This window comes from Bombina bombina, chromosome 5 (assembly GCF_027579735.1).
Source record: "Bombina bombina isolate aBomBom1 chromosome 5, aBomBom1.pri, whole genome shotgun sequence".
Taxonomy (NCBI): domain Eukaryota; kingdom Metazoa; phylum Chordata; class Amphibia; order Anura; family Bombinatoridae; genus Bombina; species Bombina bombina.
In genome coordinates, this window is record NC_069503.1 from 1,167,082,427 (window position 1) to 1,167,107,716 (window position 25,290).

The 25,290-nt window shown below is 43.6% G+C and overlaps 1 protein-coding gene across 1 annotated transcript in view; it reads right to left on the minus strand.

Annotated features, from left to right (window-relative positions):
* Positions 1-563: 563 nt before the first annotated feature.
* GRINA (glutamate ionotropic receptor NMDA type subunit associated protein 1) overlaps positions 564-25,290 on the minus strand; it is a gene marked incomplete in the record, with an annotated part of 295,760 nt that continues 271,033 nt past the window's right edge. Inside the window, 1 exon segment of the mRNA XM_053715513.1 lies at positions 564-2,974. Within this exon segment, the coding sequence (XP_053571488.1) occupies positions 2,825-2,974 (150 nt within the window).

Genomic DNA, 25,290 nt, shown 5'->3' on the forward strand with positions numbered 1-25,290 from the left:
TGCGGTACTCCAACTGAGAGAGGCATAGGATCACAAGATATGTTGTTAAAGGAAACTGAAAATGAGCGGTTTGAAAGATATGATGCAAACCAGGAGAGGGCTGTGCCAAATGAATGTAGTATTTTTAGGAGGAGAGGATGGTCAACTGTGTCAAAAGCTGCGGACAGGTCAAGAAGAATTAGTAAGGAGTAATGGCCTTTTGCTTTAGCTGATAACAGGTCATTTGTTACTTTAGCAAGAGCGGTTTCTGTTTAGGGTGGAAACCAGATTGTAGTGGATCAAGTAAGGAGTTAGTTGTGAGAAATTGAGTTAGCCGATTATAGACCAGTTGTTCCAATAATTTTGAAGCAAAGGGAAGTAAAGTATATATATTCTGTAAATTACTGCTAAACCCAATAGTATTCCCCAGTTCAGAGAATTTCCCAATAACCAAGGGACTGGGGCGTCACTAAATCCCGTTATTTTGCACTATAATCTTTTTAATATTTGCCCTAATAAATATGTTTCTAACAACACTGAGCCTGTTTTCTGTATTCTGGGCAATAACCACTCAGAGTCAAAAAGGAAGAAAATGTATTTCCATTTAATATTTTTGTATCTAACACCATCAACAACATGCGAACAGCACAGCCACAAGGGGGCAGCAGACACAGATCCTGACTCTGATCTACGGAACATTTTTTTATACCTCAATTGACTGCAGAGCATTTAGTTACCACAGTATACAGCAGAGCATCTCTTCTCACAACCCACTGCAGAGCATATTGTTATCCCTTTGTACAGCATTTCCCACAGGCCCCTGATACACCTTTATCTATATAATACAGTAAATGTAACACTTACTGCTATATCTAGTATTTCTGCCCTTGCATTACATGAGACCTTGTCCCTGCAACAACCAAACAATACTCTGCAGGTGTGGAAAGCTGATCACATTCACATTTTGGGATATGTGTTATATGTAGTGTAACATGTGATCGTGCTTTGCACGTGTCTCTAAAAATAGATGTAAAAAGAATTATCCAAAACACAATTCATATTCTATTTATATATCTATCAAGCATAAGCCAAGGGAGCAATGAAAAAGTAATATATACAGTGCAGCAACACTGAGCCAGAAGGGGTAACAGGACAACTGTACACTTGGGGGGAGAAGGGAGGTAGAAATGGTAGATATACAGCAGGAGAGGGCATAAGGTAGGAGAGGGTAGTTGGACGCATAGACCACGCCGCTAGAGTGGGTACGTATACACATAGACCACGCCGCTAGAGTGGGTACGTATACACATAGACCACGCCGCTAGAGTGGGTACGTATACACATAGACCACGCCGCTAGAGTGGGTACATAGACATATAGACCACGCAGCTAAAGTGGGTACGTATACACATAGACCACGCAGCTAGAGTGGGTACATAGACATATAGACCACGCAGCTAGAGTGGGTAGGTGGACACATAGACCATGCCGCTAGAGTGGGTAGGTGGACACATAGACCACGCCGCTAGAGTGGGTAGGTGGACACATAGACCACGCCGCTAGAGTGGGTAGGTGGACACATAGACCACGCCACTAGAGTGGGTAGGTGGACACATAGACCGCGCCGCTAGAGTGGGTAGGTGGACACATAGACCACGCCGCTAGAGTGGGTAGGTGGACACATAGACCACGCCGCTAGAGTGGGTAGGTGGACACATAGACCACACCGCTAGAGTGGGTAGGTGGACACATAGACCACGCCGCTAGAGTGGGTAGGTGGACACATAGACCACGCCGCTAGAGTGGGTAGGTGGACACATAGACCACGCCTCTAGAGTGGGTAGGTGGAAGTGTAGGGCATGCAGATAGAGAGGGTAGGTGGAAGCGTAGAACGCGCAGCTAGAATGGGTTTGTGGGAGGGGAGTATGTATAGCTAGAGTGGGTAGGTGGACACATAGACCACCACGCTAGAGTGGGTAGGTGGAAGTGTAGGGCATGCAGATAGAGTGGGTAGGTGGAAGCGTAGAACACGCAGCTAGAATGGGTTTGTGGGAGGGGAGTATGTATAGCTAGAGTGGGTAGGTGGACACATAGACCACCACGCTAGAGTGGGTAGGTGGAAGTGTAGGGCATGCAGATAGAGTGGGTAGGTGGAGGCGTAGAACACGCAGCTAGAATGGGTTTGTGGGAGGGGAGTATGTATAGCTAGAGTGGGCAGTTGGAGGCGTAGAGCACGCTACTACAGTGGGTTGGTAGAAGCATAGAGCATGCAGCTGGAATGGTTGGTGGGAGTGGAGTATGTACAGGTAGAGGTGGTAGGTGTGAGCAGACATAACAAGAAGAGAGGTGGCCAGTTACATGTACACTTAGTAGTAAGCATTGGGTAGTATACATGAAAGTACAGCAAAAAAACAGGACAGGCATTAATGACAAATTTATGTGAAATAAATTATAATAGGAATGTACCACTGAGGGGAAAAAAATAGAATTGAATCATGTGGTGGGGAGCAGGAATATATGTACATCTGGGAAGAGGTGGTGAACCCTATGTGGATATACAAAGGAAGTTACTAAAGCTGAAGGTGCAGCAGAAAGGACAAAGGGGGAGGTTACCATGGGTAGAGGTCAACAAGGGTGGAGCTACAGAAGTGAAGAGGTCACCAGGGGTCGGGATGAAGGAAGTTAACAAGGTTGGAGATTTAGCTGCAGGGACATAATCAGAGGTGGAGGTTCAGCTGGTGAAAATGGTAGACACCAGGGATGGATGTAAAGCTGGGCCATAAAGACAGGTGTACAGTTGGAGGAACATCTCAGCCAGTGCAGGGAAAGCTCAGTAGCCTTCAGGTCAGTCCTTGGCCTTGCCAATAATTGCCAGGATATAGAGGAATATGTTGATAATATCCGTATACAGATTCAAAGCAGCAAAGACATACTCCTCTGGGCTGAGTGACAGCTTCTTGTTCCCAAGGATCATCTGAGTGTCCACAGCTAGGAACTGCAGAGGACAATAGTGGTTAATATAGAACAATATAAATTCAGTGACCAGCTTCTGTACTAATGGAATAAACCAGAAGTGTTCAGATGTCTCCCTACTAGTTTTACAGTTTATTGCTTTGGAGAAACCACATATTGTGAAGTTCTGCTCACGTCAGAAGATGCAGCCAATTAGCAGATCGCGCAACCCATAAACATCCCGATATCTCCTATTGCACCATATAACCCTCCCTATAACTCCTAATATTGCATCATATAACCCTCCCTATAACTCCTCCTATTGCACCATATAACCCTCCCTATAACTCCTCCTATTGCACCATATAACCCTCCCTATAACTCTTCCTATTGCACCATATAACCCTCCCTATAACTCCTCCTATTGCACCATATAACCCTCCCTATAACTCCTCCTATTGCACCATATAACCCTCCCTATAACTCCTAATATTGCATCATATAACCCTCCCTATAACTCCTCCTATTGCACCATATAACCCTCCCTATAACTCCTCCTATTGCACCATATAACCCTCCCTATAACTCCCCCTATTGCACCATATAACCCTCCCTATAAATCCTCCTATTGCACCATATAACCCTCCCTATAACTCCTCCTATTGCACCATATAACCCTCCCTATAACTCCTCCTATTGCACCATATAACCCTCCCTATAACTCCTCTTATTGCACCATATAACCCTCCCTATAACTTCTCCTATTGCACCATATAACCCTCCCTATAACTCCTCATATTGCACCTTATAACCCTCCCTATAACTCCTCCTATTGCAACATATAACCCTCTCTATAACTCCTCCTATTGCACCATATAACCCTCCGTATAACTCAACCTATTGCACCATATAACCCTCCCTATAACTCCTCCTATTGCACCATATAACCCTCCCTATAACTCCTCCTATTGCACCATATAACCCTCCCTATAACTCCTCCTATTGCACCATATAACCCTCCCTATAACTCTTCCTATTGCACCATATAACCCTCCCTATAACTCCTCCTATTGCACCATATAACCCTCCCTATAACTCCTCCTATTGTACCATATAACCCTCCCTATAACTCCCCCTATTGCACCATATAACCCTCCCTATAACTCCCCCTATTGCACCATATAACCCTCCCTATAACTCCTATTGCACCATATAACCCTCCCTATAACTCCTCCTATTGCACCATATAACCCTCCCTATAACTCCTCCTATTGCACCATATAACTGTCCCTATAACTCCTCATATTGCACCATATAACCCTCCCTATAACTCCTCATATTGCACCATATAACCCTCCCTATAACTCCTCCTATTGCACCATATAACCCTCCCTATAACTCCTCCTATTGCACCATATAACCCTCCCTATAACTCCTCCTATTGCACCATATAACCCTCCCTATAACTCCTCCTATTGCACCATATAACCCTCCGTATAACTCCTCCTATTGCACCATATAACCCTCCCTATAACTCCTCCTATTGCACCATATAACTGTCCCTATAACTCCTCATATTGCACCATATAACCCTCCCTATAACTCCTCATACTGCACCATATAACCCTCCCTATAACTCCTCCTATTGCACCATATAACCCTCCCTATAACTCCTCCTATTGCACCATATAACCCTCCGTATAACTCCTCCTATTGCACCATATAACCCTCCCTATAACTCCTCCTATTGCACCATATAACCCTCCCTATAACTCCTCCTATTGCACCATATAACCCTCCGTATAACTCCTCCTATTGCACCATATAACCCTCCCTATAACTCCTCCTATTGCACCATATAACCCTCCGTATAACTCCTCCTATTGCACCATATAACCCTCCCTATAACTCCTCCTATTGCACCATATAACCCTCCCTATAACTCCTCCTATTGCACCATATAACCCTCCCTATAACTCCTCCTATTGCACCATATAACCCTCCCTATAACTCCTCCTATTGCACCATATAACCCTCCCTATAACTCCTCCTATTGTACCATATAACCCTCCCTATAACTCCTCCTATTGCACCATATAACCCTCTCAATAACTCCTCCTATTGTACCATATAACCCTCCCTAATACTCCTCCTATTGCACCATATAACCCTCCCTATAACTCCTCCTATTGCACCATATAACCCTCCCTATAACTCCTCCTATTGCACCATATAACCCTCCCTATAACTCCTCCTATTGCACCATATAACCCTCCCTATAACTCCTCCTATTGCACCATATAACCCTCCCTATAACTCCTCCTATTGCACCATATAACCCTCCCTATAACTCCTCCTATTGCACCATATAACCCTCCCTATAACTCCTCCTATTGTACCATATAACCCTCCCTATAACTCTTCCTATTGCATCATATAACCCTCCATATAACTCCTCCTATTGTACCATATAACCCTCCCTATAACTCATCATATTGCACCATATAACCCTTCCTATAACTCCTCCTATTGCACCATATAACCCTCCCTATAACTCATCATATTGCACCATATAACCCTTCCTATAACTCCTCCTATTGCACCATATAACCCTCCCTATAACTCCTCCTATTGCACCATATAACCCTCCCTATAACTCCTCCTATTGTACCATATAACCCTACCTTTAACTCCTCCTATTGCACCATATAACCCTCCCTATAACTCCTCCTATTGCACCATATAACCCTACCTTTAACTCCTCCTATTGCACCATATAACCCTCCCTATAACTCCTCCTATTGCACCATATAACCCTCCCTATAACTCCTCCTATAGCACCATATAACCCTCCCTATAACCCCTATTGCACCATATAACCCTCCCTATAACTCCTCCTATTGCACCATATAACCCTCCCTATAACTCCTCCTATTGCACCGTATAACCCTCCCTATAACTCCTCCTATTGCACCATATAACCCTCCCTATAACTCCTCCTATTGCACCATATAACCCTCCCTATAACTCCTCCTATTGTACCATATAACCCTCCCTATAACTCTTCCTATTGCATCATATAACCCTCCATATAACTCCTCCTATTGTACCATATAACCCTCCCTATAACTCCTCCTATTGTACCATATAACCCTCCCTATAACTCCTCCTATTGCACCATATAACCCTCCCTATAACTCCTCCTATTGCACCATATAACCCTCCCTATAACTCATCATATTGCACCATATAACCCTTCCTATAACTCCTCCTATTGCACCATATAACCCTCCCTATAACTCCTCCTATTGCACCATATAACCCTCCCTATAACTCCTCCTATTGTACCATATAACCCTACCTTTAACTCCTCCTATTGCACCATATAACCCTCCCTATAACTCCTCCTATTGCACCATATAACCCTCCCTATAACCCCTATTGCACCATATAACCCTCCCTATAACTCCTATTGCACCATATAACCCTCCCTATAACTCCTCCTATTGCACCATATAACCCTCCCTATAACTCCTCCTATTGCACCATATAACCCTCCCTATAACTCCTCTTATTGCACCATATAACCCTCCCTATAACTCCTCCTATTGCACCATATAACCCTCCCTATAACTCCTCCTATTGCACCATATAACCCTCCCTATAACTCCTCCTATTGCACCATATAACCCTCCCTATAACTCCTCCTATTGCACCATATAACCCTCCCTATAACTCCTCCTATTGTACCATATAACCCTCCCTATAACCCCTATTGCACCATATAACCCTCCCTATAACTCCTCTTATTGCACCATATAACCCTCCCTATAACTCCTCCTATTGCACCATATAACCCTCTCAATAACTCCTATTGCACCATATAACCCTCCCTATAACTCCTCTTATTGCACCATATAACCCTCCCTATAACTCCTCCTATTGTACCATATAACCCTCCCTATAACCCCTATTGCACCATATAACCCTCCCTATAACTCCTCTTATTGCACCATATAACCCTCCCTATAACTCCTCCTATTGTACCATATAACCCTCCCTATAACTCCTCCTATTGCACCATATAACCCTCCCTATAACTCCTCCTATTGCACCATATAACCCTCCCTATAACTCATCATATTGCACCATATAACCCTTCCTATAACTCCTCCTATTGCACCATATAACCCTCCCTATAACTCCTCCTATTGCACCATATAACCCTCCCTATAACTCCTCCTATTGTACCATATAACCCTACCTTTAACTCCTCCTATTGCACCATATAACCCTCCCTATAACTCCTCCTATTGCACCATATAACCCTCCCTATAACCCCTATTGCACCATATAACCCTCCCTATAACTCCTATTGCACCATATAACCCTCCCTATAACTCCTCCTATTGCACCATATAACCCTCCCTATAACTCCTCCTATTGCACCATATAACCCTCCCTATAACTCCTCTTATTGCACCATATAACCCTCCCTATAACTCCTCCTATTGCACCATATAACCCTCCCTATAACTCCTCCTATTGCACCATATAACCCTCCCTATAACTCCTCCTATTGCACCATATAACCCTCCCTATAACTCCTCCTATTGCACCATATAACCCTCCCTATAACTCCTCCTATTGTACCATATAACCCTCCCTATAACCCCTATTGCACCATATAACCCTCCCTATAACTCCTCTTATTGCACCATATAACCCTCCCTATAACTCCTCCTATTGCACCATATAACCCTCTCAATAACTCCTATTGCACCATATAACCCTCCCTATAACTCCTCTTATTGCACCATATAACCCTCCCTATAACTCCTCCTATTGTACCATATAACCCTCCCTATAACCCCTATTGCACCATATAACCCTCCCTATAACTCCTCTTATTGCACCATATAACCCTCCCTATAACTCCTCCTATTGCACCATATAACCCTCCTTATAACTCCTCCTATTGCACCATATAACCCTCCCTATAACTCCTCCTATTGCACCATATAACCCTCCCTATAACTCCTATAGCACAATATAACCCTCCCTATAACTCCTCCTATTGCACCATATAACCCTCCCTATAACTCCTCCTATTGCACCATATAACCCTCCCTATAACTCCTCCTATTGCACCATATAACCCTCCCTATAACTCCTCCTATTGCACCATATAGCCCTCCCTATAACTCCTCCTATTGCACCATATAACCCTCCCTATAACTCCTCCTATTGCACCATATAACCCTCCCTATAACTCCTCCTATTGCACCATATAACCCTCCCTATAACTCCTCCTATTGCACCATATAACCCTCCCTATAACTCCTCCTATTGCACCATATAACCCTCCCTATAACTCCTCCTATTGCACCATATAACCCTCCCTATAACTCCTATAGCACAATATAACCCTCCCTATAACTCCTCCTATTGCACCATATAACCCTCCCTATAACTCCTATAGCACAATATAACCCTCCCTATAACTCCTCCTATTGCACCATTTAACCCTCCCTATAACTCCTCCTATTGCACCATATAACCCTCCCTATAACTCCTCCTATTGCACCATATAGCCCTCCCTATAACTCCTCCTATTGCACCATATAACCCTCCCTATAACTCCTCCTATTGCACCATATAGCCCTCCCTATAACTCCTCCTATTGCACCATATAACCCTCCCTATAACTCCTCCTATTGCACCATATAGCCCTCCCTATAACTCCTCCTATTGCACCATATAACCCTCCCTATAACTCCTCCTATTGCACCATATAGCCCTCCCTATAACTCCTCCTATTGCACCATATAACCCTCCCTATAACTCCTCCTATTGCACCATATAACCCTCCCTATAACTCCTCCTATTGCACCATATAACCCTCCCTATAACTCCTCCTATTGCACCATATAACCCTCCCTATAACTCCTCCTATTGTACCATATAACCCTCCCTATAACTCCTCCTATTGCACCATATAACCCTCCCTATAACTCCTCCTATTGCACCATATAACCCTCCCTATAACTCCTCCTATTGCACCGTATAACCCTCCCTATAACTCCTCCTATTGCACCATATAACCCTCCATATAACTCCTCATATTGCACCATATAACCCTCCCTAATACTCCTCCTATTGCACCATATAACCCTCCCTATAACTCCTCCTATTGCACCATATAACCCTCCCTATAACTCCTCCTATTGCACAATATAACCCTCCCTATAACTCCTCCTATTGCACCATATAACCCTCCCTATAACTCCTCCTATTGCACCATATAACCCTCACTATAACTCCTCCTATTGCACCATATAACTGCTCCCTATAACTCCTCCTATTGCACCATATAACCCTCCCTATAACTCCTCCTATTGCACCATATAACTCTCCCTATAACTCCTCCTATTGCACCATATAACCCTCCCTATAACTCCTCCTACTGCACCATATAACCCTCCCTATAACTCCTCCTATTGCACCATATAACCCTCCCTATAACTCCTCCTACTGCACCATATAACCCTCCCTATAACTCCTCCTATTGCACCATATAACCCTCCCTATAACTCCTCCTATTGCACCATATAACCCTCCCTATAACACCTCCTATTGCACCACATAACCATCCCTATAACTCCTCCTATTGCACCATATAACCCTCCCTATAACTCCTAATATTGCATCATATAACCCTCCCTATAACTCCTCCTATTGCACCATATAACCCTCCCTATAACTCCTATAGCACCATATAACCCTCCCTATAACTCCTCCTATTGCACCATATAACCCTCCCTATAACTTCTCCTATTGCACCATATAGCCCTCCCTATAACTCCTCCTATTGCACCATATAGCCCTCCCTATAACTCCTCCTATTGCACCATATAACTACTCCCTATAACTCCTCCTATTGCACCATATAACCCTCCCTAATACTCCTCCTATTGCACTATATAACCCTCCCTATAACTCCTCCTATTGCACCATATAACCCTCCCTATAACTCCTCCTACTGCACCATATAACTGTCCCTATAACTTCTCCTATTGCACCATATAACCCTCCCTATAACTCCTCCTATTGCACCATATAACCCTCCCTATAACTCCTCTTATTGCACCATATAACCCTCCCTATAACTCCTCCTATTGCACCATATAACCCTCCCTATAACTCCTCCTATTGCACCATATAACCCTCCCTATAACTCCCCCTACTGCACCATATAACCCTCCTTATAACTACTCCTATTGCACCATATAACCCTCCCTATAACTCCTCTTATTGCACCATATAACCCTCCCTATAACTCCTCCTATTGCACCATATAACCCTCCCTATAACTCCTCCTACTGCACCATATAACCCTCCCTATAACTCCTATAGCACCATATAACCCTCCCTATAACTCCTATAGCACCATATAACCCTCCCTATAACTCCTATAGCACCATATAACCCTCCCTATAACTCCTCCTATTGCACCATATAACCCTCCCTATAACTCCTCCTATTGTACCATATAACCCTCCCTATAACTCCTCCTATTGCACCATATAACCCTCCCTATAACTCCTCCTATTGCACCATATAACCCTCCCTATAACTCCTCCTATTGCACCATATAACCCTCCCTATAACTCCTCCTATTGCACCATATAACCCTCCCTATAACTCCTCCTATTGTACCATATAACCCTCCCTATAACTCCTCCTATTGCACCATATAACCCTCCCTATAACTCCTCCTATTGCACCATATAACCCTCCCTATAACTCCTCCTATTGCACCATATAACCCTCCCTATAACTCCTCCTATTGCACCATATAACCCTCCCTAATACTCCTCCTATTGCACCATATAACCCTCCCTATAACTCCTCCTATTGCACCATATAACCCTCCCTATAACTCCTCCTATTGCACCATATAACCCTCCCTATAACTCCTCCTATTGCACCATATAACCCTCCCTATAACTCAACATATTGCACCATATAACCCTCCCTATAACTCCTCCTATTGCACCATATAACCCTCCCTATAACTCCTCCTATTGCACCATATAACCCTCCCTATAACTCCTCCTATTGCACCATATAACCCTCCCTATAACTCCTCCTATTGCACCATATAACCCTCCCTATAACTCCTCCTATTGCACCATATAACCCTCCCTATAACTCCTCCTATTGCACCATATAACCCTCCCTATAACTCCTCCTATTGCACCATATAACCCTCCCTATAACTCCTCCTATTGCACCATATAACCCTCCCTATAACTCCTCCTATTGCACCATATAACCCTCCCTATAACTCCTCTTATTGCACCATATAACCCTCCCTATAACTCCTCCTATTGCACCATATAACCCTCCCTATAACTCCTCCTATTGCACCATATAACCCTCCCTATAACTCCTCCTATTGCACCATATAACCCTCCCTATAACTCCTCCTATTGCACCATATAACCCTCCCTATAACTCCTCTTATTGCACCATATAACCCTCCCTATAACTCCTCCTATTGCACCATATAACCCTCCCTATAACTCCTCCTATTGCACCATATAACCCTCCCTATAACTCCTCCTATTGCACCATATAACCCTCCCTATAACTCCTCCTATTGCACCATATAACCCTCCCTATAACTCCTCCTATTGCACCATATAACCCTCCCTATAACTCCTCCTATTGCACCACATAACCCTCCCTATAACTCCCCCTATTGCACCATATAACCCTCCCTATAACTCCTCCTATTGCACCATATAACCCTCCCTATAACTCTTCCTATTGCACCATATAACCCTCCCTATAACTCCTCCTATTGCACCATATAACCCTCCCTAATACTCCTCCTATTGCACCATATAACCCTCCCTATAACTCCTCCTATTGCACCATATAACCCTCCCTATAACTCCTCCTATTGCACCATATAACCCTCCCTATAACTCCTCCTATTGCACCATATAACCCTCCCTATAACTCCTCCTATTGCACCACATAACCCTCCCTATAACTCCCCCTATTGCACCATATAACCCTCCCTATAACTCCTCCTATTGTACCATATAACCCTCCCTATAACTCCTCTTATTGCACCATATAACCCTCCCTATAACTCCTCCTATTGCACCATATAACCCTCCCTATAACTCCTCCTATTGCACCACATAACCCTCCCTATAACTCCCCCTATTGCACCATATAACCCTCCCTATAACTCCTCCTATTGTACCATATAACCCTCCCTATAACTCCCCCTATTGCACCATATAACCCTCCCTATAACTCCTCCTATTGCACCATATAACCCTCCCTATAACTCCTCCTATTGCACCATATAACCCTCCCTATAACTCCTCCTATTGCACCATATAACTGTCCCTATAACTCCTCCTATTGCACCATATAACCCTCCCTACAACACCTCCTATTGCACCATATAACCCTCCCTATAACTCCCCCTATTGCACCACATAACCCTCCCTATAACTCCCCCTATTGCACCATATAACCCTCCCTATAACTCCTCCTATTGTACCATATAACCCTCCCTATAACTCCCCCTATTGCACCATATAACCCTCCCTATAACTCCTCCTATTGTACCATATAACCCTCCCTATAACTCCTCCTATTGCACCATATAACCCTCCCTATAACTCCTCCTATTGCACCATATAACTGTCCCTATAACTCCTCCTATTGCACCATATAACCCTCCCTATAACTCCCCCTATTGCACCATATAACCCTCCCTATAACTCCTCCTATTGCACCATATAACCCTCCCTATAACTCCTCCTATTGCACCATATAACTGTCCCTATAACTCCTCCTATTGCACCATATAACTGTCCCTATAACTCCTCCTATTGCACCTTATAACCCTCCCTATAACTCCTCCTATTGCACCATATAACCCTCCCTATAACTCCTCCTATTGTACCATATAACTGCTCCCTATAACTCCTCCTATTGCACCTTATAACCCTCCCTATAACTCCTCCTATTGCACCACATAACCCTCCCTATAACTCCCCCTATTGCACCTTATAACCCTCCCTATAACTCCTCCTATTGCACCATATAACCCTCCCTATAACTCCTCCTATTGCACCATATAACTGTCCCTATAACTCCTCCTATTGTACCATATAACCCTCCCTATAACTCCTCCTATTGCACCATATAACTGTCCCTATAACTCCTCCTATTGCACCGTATAACCCTCCCTATAACTCTTCCTATTGCACAATATAACCCTCCCTATAACTCCTCCTATTGCACCGTATAACCCTCCCTATAACTCCTCCTATTGCACCATATAACTGTCCCTATAACTCCTCCTATTGCACCGTATAACCCTCCCTATAACTCTTCCTATTGCACAATATAACCCTCCCTATAACTCCTCCTATTGCACCATATAACCCTCCCTATAACTCCTCCTATTGTACCATATAACCCTCCCTATAACTCCTCCTATTGCACCATATAACCCTCCCTATAACTCCTCCTATTGCACCATATAACCCTCCCTATAACTCCTCCTATTGCACCATATAACCCTCCCTATAACTCCTCCTATTGCACCATATAACTGTCCCTATAACTCCTCCTATTGCACCTTATAACCCTCCCTATAACTCCTCCTATTGCACCATATAACCCTCCCTATAACTCCCCCTATTGCACCATATAACCCTCCCTATAACTCCTCCTATTGCACCATATAACCCTCCCTATAACTCCTCCTATTGCACCATATAACCCTCCCTATAACTCCTCCTATTGCACCATATAACCCTCCCTATAACTCCTCCTATTGCACCATATAACCCTCCCTATAACTCCTCATATTGCATCATATAACCCTCCCTATAACTCCTCCTATTGCACCATATAACCCTCCCTATAACTCCTCCTATTGTACCATATAACCCTCCCTATAACTCCTATTGCACCATATAACCCTCCCTATAACTCCTCCTATTGCACCATATAACCCTCCCTATAACTCCTCCTATTGCACCATATAACCCTCCCTATAACTCCTATAGCACCATATAACCCTCCCTATAACTCCTCCTATTGTACCATATAACCCTCCCTATAACTCCTATAGCACCATATAACCCTCCCTATAACTCCTCCTATTGCACCATATAACCCTCCCTATAACTCCTCCTATTGTACCATATAACCCTCCCTATAACTCTTCCTATTGCACCATATAACCCTCCCTATAACTCCTCCTATTGCACCATATAACCCTCCCTATAACTCCTCCTATTGCACCATATAACCCTCCCTATAACTCTTCCTATTGCACCATATAACCCTCCCTATAACTCATCCTATTACACCATATAACCCTCCCTATAACTCCTCCTATTGTACCATATAACCCTCCCTATAACTCCTCCTATTGCACCATATAACCCTCCCTATAACTCCTCCTATTGCACCATATAACCCTCCCTATAACTCCTCCTATTGCACCATATAACCCTCCCTATAACTCCTATAGCACCATATAACCCTCCCTATAACTCCTCCTATTGCACCATATAACCCTCTCTATAACTCCTCCTATTGCACCATATAACCCTCCCTATAACTCCTCCTATTGTACCATATAACCCTCCCTATAACTCCTCCTATTGCACCATATAACCCTCTCTATAACTCCTCCTATTGCACCATATAACCCTCCCTATAACTCCTCCTATTGCACAATATAAACCCTCCCTATAACTCCTCCTATTGCACCATATAACCCTCCCTATAACTCCTCCTATTGCACCATATAACCCTCCCTATAACTCCTCCTACTGCACCATATAACCCTCCCTATAACTCCTCCTATTGCACCATATAACCCTCCCTATAACTCCCCCTATTGCACCATATAACCCTCCCTATAACTCCTCCTACTGCACCATATAACCCTCCCTATAACTCCTCCTACTGCACCATATAACCCTCCCTATAACTCCTATAGCACCATATAACCCTCCCTATAACTCCTCCTATTGCACCATATAACCCTCCCTATAACTCCTCCTATTGCACCATATAACCCTCCCTATAACTCCTCCTATTGCACCATATAACCCTCCCTATAACTCCTCCTATTGCACCATATAACCCTCCCTATAACTCCTCCTATTGCACCATATAACTGTCCCTATAACTCCTCCTATTGCACCATATAACCCTCCCTATAACTCCTCCTACTGCACCATATAACTGTCCCTATAACTTCTCCTATTGCACCATATAACCCTCCCTATAACTCCTCCTATTGCACCATATAACCCTCCCTATAACTCCTCTTATTGCACCATATAACCCTCCCTATAACTCCTCCTATTGCACCATATAACCCTCCCTATAACTCCCCCTACTGCACCATATAACCCTCCCTATAACTCCTCCTACTGCACCATATAACCCTCCCTATAACTCCTATAGCACCATATAACCCTCCCTATAACTCCTCCTATTGCACCATATAACCCTCCCTATAACTCCTCCTATTGCACCATATAACCCTCCCTATAACTCCTCCTATTGTACCATATAACCCTCCCTATAACTCCTCCTATTGCACCATATAACCCTCCCTAATACTCCTCCTATTGCACCATATAACCCTCCCTATAACTCCTCCTATTGCACCATATAACCCTCCCTATAACTCCTCCTATTGCACCATATAACCCTCCCTATAACTCCTCCTATTGCACCATATAACCCTCCCTATAACTCAACATATTGCACCATATAACCCTCCCTATAACTCCTCCTATTGCACCATATAACCCTCCCTATAACTCCTCCTATTGCACCATATAACCCTCCCTATAACTCCTCCTATTGCACCATATAACCCTCCCTATAACTCCTCCTATTGTACCATATAACCCTCCGTATAACTCCTCCTATTGCACCATATAACCCTCCCTATAACTCCTCCTATTGCACCATATAACCCTCCCTATAACTCCTCCTATTGCACCATATAACCCTCCCTATAACTCCTCCTATTGTACCATATAACCCTCCGTATAACTCCTCCTATTGCACCATATAACCCTCCCTAATACTCCTCCTATTGCACCATATAACTGTCCCTATAACTCCTCCTATTGCACCATATAACTCTCCCTATAACTCCTCCTATTGCACCATATAACCCTCCCTATAACTCCTCCTATTGCACCATATAACCCTCCCTATAACTCCTCCTATTGCACCATATAACCCTCCCTAATACTCCTCCTATTGCACCATATAACTGTCCCTATAACTCCTCCTATTGCACCATATAACCCTCCCTAATACTCCTCCTATTGCACCATATAACCCTCCCTATAACGCCTCCTATTGTACCATATAACCCTCCCTATAACTCCTCCTATTGCACCACATAACCCTCCCTATAACTCCTCCTATTGCACCATATAACCCTCCCTATAACTCCTCCTATTGCACCATATAACCCTCCCTATAACCCCTATTGCACCATATAACCCTCCCTATAACTCCTCCTATTGCACCATATAGCCCTCCCTATAACTCCTCCTATTGCACCATATAACCCTCCCTATAACTCCTCCTATTGCACCATATAACCTTCCCTATAACTCCTCATATTGCATCATATAACCCTCCCTATAACTCCTCATATTGCACCATATAACCCTCCCTATAACTCCTCCTATTGCACCATATAACCCTCCCTATAACTCCTCCTATTGCACCATATAACCCTCCCTATAACTCCTCCTATTGCACCATATAACCCTCCCTATAACTCCTCCTATTGCTCCATATAACCCTCCTTATAACTCCTCCTATTGCACCATATAACCCTCCCTATAACTCCTCCTATTGCACCATATAACCCTCCCTATAACTCCTCATATTGCACAATATAACCCTCCCTATAACTCCTCCTATTGCACCATATAACCCTCCCTATAACTCCTCCTATTGCACCATATAACCCTCCCTATAACACCTCCTATTGCACCATATAACCCTCCCTATAACTCAACATATTGCACCATATAACCCTCCCTATAACTCCTCATATTGCACAATATAACCCTCCCTATAACTCCTCCTATTGCACCATATAACCCTCCCTATAACTCCTCCTATTGCACCATATAACCCTCCCTATAACTCCTCTTATTGCACCATATAACCCTCCCTATAACTCCTCCTATTGCACCATATAACCCTCCCTATAACTCCTCTTATTGCACCATATAACCCTCCCTATAACTCCTCCTATTGCACCATATAACCCTCACTATAACTCCTCCTATTGCACCATATAACTGCTCCCTATAACTCATCCTATTGCACCATATAACCCTCCCTATAACTCCTCCTATTGCACCATATAACCCTCCCTATAACTCCTCCTATTGCACCATATAACCCTCCCTATAACTCCTCCTATTACACCATATAACCCTCCCTATAACTCCTCCTATTGCACCATATAACCCTCCCTATAACTCCTCCTATTGCACCATATAACCCTCCCTATAACTCCTCCTATTGCACCATATAACCCTCCCTACAACACCTCCTATTGCACCATATAACCCTCCCTATAACTCCTCCTATTGCACCATATAACCCTCCCTATAACTCCTCCTATTGCACCATATAACTCTCCCTATAACTCCTCCTATTGCACCATATAACCCTCCCTATAACTCCTCCTACTGCACCATATAACCCTCCCTATAACTCCTCCTATTGCACCATATAACTCTCCCTATAACTCCTCCTATTGCACCATATAACCCTCCCTATAACTCCTCCTATTGCACCATATAACTCTCCCTATAACTCCTCCTATTGCACCATATAACCCTCCCTATAACTCCTCCTACTGCACCATATAACCCTCACTATAACTCCTCCTATTGCACCATATAACCCTCCCTATAACTCCTCCTATTGCACCATATAACTCTCCCTATAACTCCTCCTATTGCACCATATAACCCTCCCTATAACTCCTCCTATTGCACCATATAAACCCTCCCTATAACTCCTCCTATTGCACCATATAACCCTCCCTATAACTCCTCCTATTGTACCATATAACCCTCCCTATAACTCCTCCTATTGCACCGTATAACCCTCCATATAACTCCTCCTATTGTACCATATAACTGCTCCCTATAACTCCTCCTATTGCACCATATAACCCTCCCTATAACTCCTATAGCACCATATAACCCTCCCTATAACTCCTCCTATTGCACCATATAACCCTCCCTATAACTCCTCCTATTGCACCATATAACCCTCCCTATAACTCCTCCTATTGCACCATAAAACCCTCCCTATAACTCCTCCTATTGCACCATATAACCCTCCCTATAACTCCTCCTATTGCACCATAAAACCCTCCCTATAACTCCTCCTATTGCACCATAAAACCCTCCCTATAACTCCTCCTATTGCACCATATAACCCTCCCTATAACTCCTCCTATTGCACCATATAACCCTCCCTATAACTCCTCCTATTGCACCATATAACCCTCCCTATAACTCCTCCTATTGCACTATATAACCCTCCCTATAACTCCTCCTATTGCACCGTATAACCCTCCCTATAACTCCTCCTATTGCACCATATAACCCTCCCTATAACTCCTCCTATTGCACTATATAACCCTCCCTATAACTCCTCCTATTGCACCTTATAACCCTCCCTATAACTCCTCCTACTGCACCATATAACCCTCCTTATAACTCCTCCTATTGCACCATATAACCCTCCCTATAACTCCTCCTATAGCACCATATAACCCTCCCTATAACTCCCCCTACTGCACCATATAACCCTCCTTATAACTACTCCTGTTGCACCATATAACCCTCCCTATAACTCCTCCTATTGCACCATATAACCCTCCCTATAACTCTTCCTATTGCATCATATAACCCTCCCTATAACTCCTCCTATTGCACCATATAACCCTCCCTATAACTCCTCCTATTGCACCATATAACCCTCCCTATAACTCCTCCTATTGCACCATATAACCCTCCCTATAACTCCTCCTATTGCACCATATAACCCTCCCTATAACTCCCCCTATTGCACCATATAACCCTCCCTATAACTCCTCCTATTGCACCATATAACCCTCCCTATAACTCCTCCTATTGCACCATATATCCCTCCCTATAACTCCTCCTATTGCACCATATAACCCTCCCTATAACTCCTCCTATTGCACCATATAACCCTCCCTATAACTCCTCCTATTGTACCATATAACCCTCCCTATAACTCCTCCTATTGCACCATATAACTGCTCCCTATAACTCCTCCTATTGCACCATATAACTGCTCCCTATAACTCCTCCTATTGCACCATATAACCCTCCCTATAACTCCTCCTATTGCACCATATAACCCTCCCTATAACTCCTCCTATTGCACCATATAACCCTCCCTATAACTCCTCATATTGCACCATATAACCCTCCCTATAACTCCTCCTATTGCACCATATAACCCTCCCTATAACTCCTCCTATTGCACCATATAACCCTCCCTATAACTCCTCCTATTGCACCATATAACCCTCCCTATAACTCCTCCTATTACACCATATAACCCTCCCTATAACTCCTCCTATTGCACCATATAACCCTCCCTATAACTCCTCCTATTGCACCATATAACCCTCCCTATAACTCCTCCTATTGCACCATATAACCCTCCCTACAACACCTCCTATTGCACCATATAACCCTCCCTATAACTCCTCCTATTGCACCATATAACCCTCCCTATAACTCCTCCTATTGCACCATATAACTCTCCCTATAACTCCTCCTATTGCACCATATAACCCTCCCTATAACTCCTCCTACTGCACCATATAACCCTCCCTATAACTCCTCCTATTGCACCATATAACTCTCCCTATAACTCCTCCTATTGCACCATATAACCCTCCCTATAACTCCTCCTATTGCACCATATAACTCTCCCTATAACTCCTCCTATTGCACCATATAACCCTCCCTATAACTCCTCCTACTGCACCATATAACCCTCACTATAACTCCTCCTATTGCACCATATAACCCTCCCTATAACTCCTCCTATTGCACCATATAACTCTCCCTATAACTCCTCCTATTGCACCATATAACCCTCCCTATAACTCCTCCTATTGCACCATATAACCCTCCCTATAACTCCTCCTATTGCACCATATAACCCTCCCTATAACTCCTCCTATTGTACCATATAACCCTCCCTATAACTCCTCCTATTGCACCGTATAACCCTCCATATAACTCCTCCTATTGTACCATATAACTGCTCCCTATAACTCCTCCTATTGCACCATATAACCCTCCCTATAACTCCTATAGCACCATATAACCCTCCCTATAACTCCTCCTATTGCACCATATAACCCTCCCTATAACTCCTCCTATTGCACCATATAACCCTCCCTATAACTCCTCCTATTGCACCATAAAACCCTCCCTATAACTCCTCCTATTGCACCATATAACCCTCCCTATAACTCCTCCTATTGCACCATAAAACCCTCCCTATAACTCCTCCTATTGCACCATAAAACCCTCCCTATAACTCCTCCTATTGCACCATATAACCCTCCCTATAACTCCTCCTATTGCACCATATAACCCTCCCTATAACTCCTCCTATTGCACCATATAACCCTCCCTATAACTCCTCCTATTGCACTATATAACCCTCCCTATAACTCCTCCTATTGCACCGTATAACCCTCCCTATAACTCCTCCTATTGCACCATATAACCCTCCCTATAACTCCTCCTATTGCACTATATAACCCTCCCTATAACTCCTCCTATTGCACCTTATAACCCTCCCTATAACTCCTCCTACTGCACCATATAACCCTCCTTATAACTCCTCCTATTGCACCATATAACCCTCCCTATAACTCCTCCTATAGCACCATATAACCCTCCCTATAACTCCCCCTACTGCACCATATAACCCTCCTTATAACTACTCCTGTTGCACCATATAACCCTCCCTATAACTCCTCCTATTGCACCATATAACCCTCCCTATAACTCCTCCTATTGCACCATATAACCCTCCCTATAACTCCTCCTATTGCACCATATAACCCTCCCTATAACTCCTCCTATTGCACCATATAACCCTCCCTATAACTCCTCCTATTGCACCATATAACCCTCCCTATAACTCCTCCTATTGCACCATATAACCCTCCCTATAACTCCCCCTATTGCACCATATAACCCTCCCTATAACTCCTCCTATTGCACCATATAGCCCTCCCTATAACTCCTCCTATTGCACCATATATCCCTCCCTATAACTCCTCCTGTTGCACCATATAACCCTCCCTATAACTCCTCCTATTGCACCATATAAACCTCCCTATAACTCCTCCTATTGCACCATATAACCCTCCCTATAACTCCTCCTATTGTACCATATAACCCTCCCTATAACTCCTCCTATTGCACCATATAACTGCTCCCTATAACTCCTCCTATTGCACCATATAACTGCTCCCTATAACTCCTCCTATTGCACCATATAACCCTCCCTATAACTCCTCCTATTGCACCATATAACCCTCCCTATAACTCCTCCTATTGCACCATATAACCCTCCCTATAACTCCTCATATTGCACCATATAACCCTCCCTATAACTCCTCCTATTGCACCATATAACCCTCCCTATAACTCCTCCTATTGCACCATATAACCCTCCCTATAACTCCTCCTATTGCACCATATAACCCTCCCTATAACTCCTCATATTGCACCATATAACCCTCCCTATAACTCCTCATATTGCACCATATAACCCTCCCTATAACTCCTCATATTGCACCATATAACCCTCCCTATAACTCCTCCTATTGCACCATATAACCCTCCCTATAACTCCTCCTATTGCACCATATAACCCTCCATATAACTCCCCCTATTGCACGATATAACCCTCCCTATAACTCCTCCTATTGTACCATATAACCCTCCCTATAACTCCTCCTATTGCACCATATAACCCTCCCTATAACTCCTCCTATTGCACCATATATCCCTCCCTATAACTCCTCCTATTGCACCATATATCCCTCCCTATAACTCCTCCTATTGCACCATATAACCCTCCCTATAACTCCTCCTATTGCACCATATAACCCTCCCTATAACTCCTCCTATTGCACCATATAACCCTCCCTATAACTCCTCCTACTGCACCATATAACCCTCCTTATAACTCCTCCTATTGCACCATATAACCCTCCTTATAACTACTCCTGTTGCACCATATAACCCTCCCTATAACTCCTCCTATTGCACCTTATAACCCTCCCTATAACTCCTCCTATTGCACCATATAACCCTCCCTATAACTCCTCCTATTGCACCATATAACCCTCCCTATAACTCCTCATATTGCACCATATAACCCTCCCTATAATTCCTATGGCACCATATAACCCTCCCTATAACTCCTCCTATTGCACCATATAACCCTCCCTATAACTCCTCCTATTGCACCATATAACCCTCCCTATAACTCCTCATATTGCACCATATAACCCTCCCTATAATTCCTATGGCACCATATAACCCTCCCTATAACTCCTCCTATTGCACCATATAACCCTCCTTATAACTCCTCCTATTGCACCATATAACCCTCCTTATAACTCCTCCTATTGCACCATATAACCCTCCCTATAACTCCTCCTATTGCACCATATAACCCTCCTTATAACTCCTCCTATTGCACTATATAACCCTCCCTATAACTCGTCCTATTGCACCATATAACCCTCCCTATAACTCCTCCTATTGCACCGTATAACCCTCCCTATAACTCCTCCTATTGTACCATATAACCCTCCCTATAACTCCTCCTATTGCACAATATAACCCTCCCTATAACTCCTCCTATTGTACCATATAACCCTCCCTATAACTCCTCCTATTGCACCACATAACCCTCCCTATAACTCCTCATATTGCACCATATAACCCTCCCTATAACTCCTCCTATTGCACCATATAACCCTCCATATAACTCCTCCTATTGCACCATATAACCCTCCCTATAACTCGTCCTATTGCACCATATAACCCTCCCTATAACTCCTCCTATTGCATCATATAACCCTCCCTATAACTCCTCCTATTGCACCATATAACCCTCCCTATAACTCCTCCTATTGCACCATATAACCCTCCCTATAACTCCTCCTATTGCACCATATAACCCTCCCTATAACCCCTATTGCACCATATAACCCTCCCTATAACTCCTCTTATTGCACCATATAACCCTCCCTATAACTCCTCCTATTGCACCATATAACCCTCCCTATAACTCCTCCTAGTGCACCATATAACCCTCCCTATAACTCCTCCTATTGCACCGTATAACCCTCCCTATAACTCCTCCTATTGCACCGTATAACCCTCCCTATAACTCCTCCTATTGCACCGTATAACCCTCCCTATAACTCCTCCTATTGCACCATATAACCCTCCCTATAACTCCTCCTATTGCATCATATAACCCTCCCTATAACCCCTATTGCACCATATAACCCTCCCTATAACTCCTCTTATTGCACCATATAACCCTCCCTATAACTCCTCCTATTGCACCATATAACCCTCCCTATAACTCCTCCTAGTGCACCATATAACCCTCCCTATAACTCCTCCTATTGCACCATATAACCCTCCCTATAACTCCTCTTATTGCACCATATAACCCTCCCTATAACTCCTCCTAGTGCATCATATAACCCTCCCTATAACTCCTCCTATTGTACCATATAACCCTCCCTATAACTCCTCCTATTGCACCATATAACCCTCTCTATAACTCCTCCTATTGCACCATATAACCCTCTCTATAACTCCTCCTATTGCACCATATAACCCTCCCTATAACTCCTCATATTGCACCATATAACCCTCTCTATAACTCCTCCTATTGCACCATATAACCCTCCCTATAACTCCTCCTATAGCACCATATAACCCTCCCTATAACCCCTCCTATTGCACCATATAACCCTCCCTATAACCCCTCCTATAGCACCATATAACCCTCCCTATAACCCCTCCTATTGCACCATATAACCCTCCCTATAACTCCTCCTATTGCACCATATAACCCTCCCTATAACTCCTCCTATTGCACCATATAACCCTCCCTATAACTCCTCCTATTGCACCACATAACCCTCCCTATAACTCCCCCTATTGCACCATATAACCCTCCCTATAACTCCTCCTATTGCACCATATAACCCTCCCTATAACTCCTATAGCACCACATAACCCTCCCTATAACTCCTCCTATTGCACCATATAACCTTCCCTATAACTCCTCCTATTGCACCATATAACCCTCCCTATAACTCCTCCTATTGCACCATATAACTCTCCCTATAACTCCTCCTATTGCACCATATAACCCTCCCTATAACTCCTCCTATTGTACCATATAACCCTCCCTATAACTCCTCTTATTGCACCATATAACCCTCCCTATAACTCCTATAGCACCATATAACCCTCCCTATAACTCCTCCTATTGCACCATATAACCCTCTCTATAACTCCTCCTATTGCACCATATAACCCTCCCTATAACTCCTCCTATTGTACCATATAACCCTCCCTATAACTCCTCTTATTGCACCATATAACCCTCCCTATAACTCCTCCTATTGCATCATATAACCCTCCCTATAACTCCTATAGCACCATATAACCCTCCCTATAACTCCTCCTATTGCACCATATAACCCTCCCTATAACTCCTCCTATTGCACCATATAACCCTCCCTATAACTCCTCCTATTGCACCATATAACCCTCCCTATAACTCCTCCTATTGCACCATATAACCCTCCCTATAACACCTCCTATAGCACCATATAACCCTCCCTATAACTCCTCCTATTGCACCATATAACCCTCCCTATAACTCCTCCTATTGCACCATATAACCCTCCCTATAACTCCTCCTATTGCACCATATAACCCTCCCTATAACACCTCCTATAGCACCATATAACCCTCCCTATAACTCCTCCTATTGCACCATATAACCCTCCCTATAACTCCTCCTATTGCACCATATAACCCTCCCTATAACTCCTCCTATTGCACCATATAACCCTCCCTATAACACCTCCTATAGCACCATATAACCCTCCCTATAACTCCT